General features: G+C 52.0%; 1 protein-coding gene across 1 annotated transcript; it reads left to right on the top strand.

The window, feature by feature from the left end:
* Window positions 1-705: 705 nt before the first annotated feature.
* On the top strand, window positions 706-2,021 carry LOC124667247 (protein SODIUM POTASSIUM ROOT DEFECTIVE 1-like). The gene is made up of 2 exons (XM_047204550.1): window positions 706-1,467; window positions 1,549-2,021. The coding sequence occupies exons 1-2, from the start codon at window positions 781-783 to the stop codon at window positions 1,789-1,791; spliced, it is 930 nt and encodes a 309-aa protein (XP_047060506.1). The 5' UTR covers window positions 706-780; the 3' UTR covers window positions 1,792-2,021.
* Window positions 2,022-3,281: the final 1,260 nt, after the last annotated feature.

The raw sequence follows: 3,281 nt of genomic DNA, 5'->3' as shown, positions 1-3,281 counted from the left end.
AGCCCCAACGGCATCCCAATGCAGGCTGATGGCTGAGAAAGAGTCAAATACCCTCGCAGCCACACGACCGATCACCAGAGGCCACCACGCCGCAAGCAGGCACACCGCCGCCTGACACCACGCCGACCAGCGAGAGGACCGTCGCACACCCACCGCCGTCGAGACGATAGTACACCGTTGCCTCGGGGTGGGCGCCCTGAGGCAGGACACGCTAGAATCCACCCCAACCAGTCTGGGGCGAACTAGATCTTGGGAGCCACGGCCGCCGCCATCCCGAGCGCCAACAGCAGCACCTCGAGGCCCGCCAGGCCACCGCGCAACACTCGCAGCTCTACTGTGCCCCCACGCTAGCACGACGCCACCGCTCGATGCCAACGTCCCGTGTCATCGCCAACAGGCTCCCTGGCGGTGGCGAGGCGAGCGGAGGGAGGGGGTAGTGGTGCGTGAGGACGACGGCTAAGGTTTTCTCCCGGCCCCTCATAGGATCGGCACGCGAGGTCCTTTTTTCAAAAATCTGTTCAGTCCAGCTAGAGAAATTCCGACTCTAGTTAGTCTGAAAAATGTGCATGGCACACGGACAAGTGTGCCACGTAGAAGACTAGGAAGCAGAGTAGCTAGTCTCATCAGTTTTGGCCCCCTCCTTTGCTTCCAAAGTTCCAAGTTTAAAAGCGGCGCCCCTTCCGCGGTGGGCACACAGAAGTAGAAGAGAACCATCATCGCGAGCACCGATCGAGCCACCAACCAAAACCAGAGGTCCCAAAGTGATCGACAGTCCAGTCCATGGCGTCTATGCTCCTCAAGGGCGTGCACAAGAGGCTGGGCCTGCCCACCATCAACATCTCCTGCTCCTCCGCCGACGCCACTTCCGTCGTCGCCAGCACCGGCCCTGGCAGCGGCAGCAGCCGGTTCATCGACCGCCACTCCCCGCGCCTCCGCGACCCCCACCGCACCTCCACCTCCGCGTCCACCAAGCCGCCGAGGCCGAGCTTCGGCAGTGACAACAACAAAGACTCCTCTCCTTCCTCGCCGAGCTCCAAGCACCAGCAACAAGGGCACGGCAGCAAGAAGAAGAAGAGCAGTACTGGTCAAGCTTCTGTTAATGGCAGAAGATCTTCGGAGAAGAGGCTGGTCAGCCCGGCCACGTCCTCCAGGTTCCTCCTCAACTCCTCCAGGATGCAGTCCGACGACCTCGGCGTCGACATGCTCGCTCTCCCTCCGCCTCCGCCGCCACCGTCCTTCATCGACGTGTTCCCCGGTAAGGACGCACCCTTACCAGCCTGGCCCGTGCACTTCCCCGAGGAGAAAGAGAAACCACCGGTGGCGCAGGTAGCAGAGTCCAGCTCGTCAGGGTCTTCCTCTGCTTCGTCGTCGTCAGAGATCACGGCTGCGCCGGTGGACAGAGACGGCCATGACAAGGAGGAGGTGATGAAGAGGTCGTCCTCCACGAGAAGAACACATGCAGGACAGGTACATGTTGTTATCATAGCATATTAGTATTTGAACTGATGAAATATCTCCATGACGACTGAAGCAACTGATGTGTTGCAGGTTGTGGTTCTGCGGGTGTCGCTGCACTGCAAGGGCTGCGCGGGCAAGGTGAAGAAGCACATCGCCAAGATGGAGGGGGTCACCTCCTTCGACATCGACATCGCCAGCAAGAAGGTCACGGTGGTCGGCGACGTCACGCCGCTCGGCGTCCTCAACAGCGTCTCCAAGGTCAAGCCCGCGCAGTTCTGGCCCAGCTCGACGCCACTGACAACCTTCCCCCCGCGCGCATCCGCGTCCTTCTGATTTCTGAAGAATCGACGGAACTCAGAGTAGCTAGTCGTCAGTGTCCATGGTGGATGGATCTGAATCGTCATCACAGATAATTTAGTGTTACCAGTTCAGGCGAGTATAGATTTTTAGTACTGTAGTTCACGTTAAGGAGATCGATGGATGCTGCCTGCCGCCCACGTACGTGCTGCAGTCTGCAGCAACTCTTTATCTTTCTTTTTTTCCTTGAAAGAAACGAAGCTGCAGCTCGTGCTGCGCGCACCCATTTCGATCTGTGCTCGTGTTCTGAAATGAAATATCGCCTTCTGTTTAGTTTGTTTTCTAAAAATTTTGTAGCACTCGTAAACAAGTCATTCACTCACGCAGAATTCAAAATATATCTAAGGATTGAAACGAAAAAATAAAAAAAAGAAAAGAAAAAAGGTGGGTGGAAAACAAAGGGGAGAATCGAACATATCCTGGTGCATATGTTTGTCATTGTTTAGTGGAGAGTTGTAGTATGGTACTCTAGTACATTTCGATTCTGTTCCGACGGACAATATCGGCCACAGAGATCAAAACTACCCCTCACCACAGTTTGGATTAGTATTCTCTCATCACTAGCAGCAGTGCAAAAGCCAAGGCATCGATTCCTCCAGACTGAATCAAATCATCAGCCATGTACATCAACAACACTACTGTATGAAAGAGGTCAAACAAATTCTACGACAAAACACAAGTAAACAAACCATGAATTAGGCGGGCGCCCAATGGTGGCCGCAAGCTTGGACGTCAACATTACTCTGATCTATCTACAAAAACTACTTCTTTCCCTTTCACAATAAGCTACCAAAATCTGGTTTTAAGTGGACGTGTCATGATTCATACGATAAGATCGGTCGGGAAAAATCAAGGCCGGATTGTGGAAAGGCAAGATCAATCTACAATATTATTAGTATGTACACCGGGCGTCTTTTCTCTGCCGTACGACCTTGCTGTCAAAGCGATTGATACAGAATACTTAACAACACTGACCACCGAGAAAGCTAAATCGATCGATCGGCAGCACGTACGTACTTGCGTGGTACCTTCGCGGGGTTGGCTGCTTGGCTAGAAACATAGGAAAAGACAACGCTAAATAACAAGCTTCTAGCTAACCGCCGACCTAGCTTGTTATTAACCGTCGTTTAGTCCAAAAAATAGTGCATTATTTGACTAGCTCTGCAAACATAATGGTCCATGGTTGGAGAGATGCGGCTAGTTAATTAGTAGACCTCAAAGTGAGTGAGTGGTACTGCTTCAGCAGGTATCAAGGATTCCAAAGAACAGTGCACATGATTTTAGTTATGTTTATGTGCCATTTGAACGATGATCTTCCATGATTTTAGATATTTTGATATTGATAAAATATAGATATAAAGTTTTACAGATGCAACAAGCTAAACAAACACAAACAACTCATTGGATCGATACCTATATGACATGTGGATGACTTATTGAGTCCGCACGGTTGACATCCCTTGTGT

Source organism: Lolium rigidum, chromosome 6 (genome assembly GCF_022539505.1).
Source record: "Lolium rigidum isolate FL_2022 chromosome 6, APGP_CSIRO_Lrig_0.1, whole genome shotgun sequence".
Classification (NCBI taxonomy): domain Eukaryota; kingdom Viridiplantae; phylum Streptophyta; class Magnoliopsida; order Poales; family Poaceae; genus Lolium; species Lolium rigidum.
The sequence above is the reverse complement of the archived record's forward strand: the minus strand, read 5'-3'. Positions and strand labels throughout refer to the sequence as shown.

What these genes read in the sequence shown, in the direction of transcription:
- LOC124667247 (XM_047204550.1), top strand. Translation starts at nt 781, where the DNA reads ATGGCGTCTATGCTCCTCAAGGGCGTGCACAAGAGGCTGGGCCTGCCC. An exon ending in GAAGAACACATGCAGGACAG is followed by an intron (nt 1,468 to 1,548) that starts GTACATGTTGTT and finishes GATGTGTTGCAG; the next exon opens with GTTGTGGTTCTGCGGGTGTC.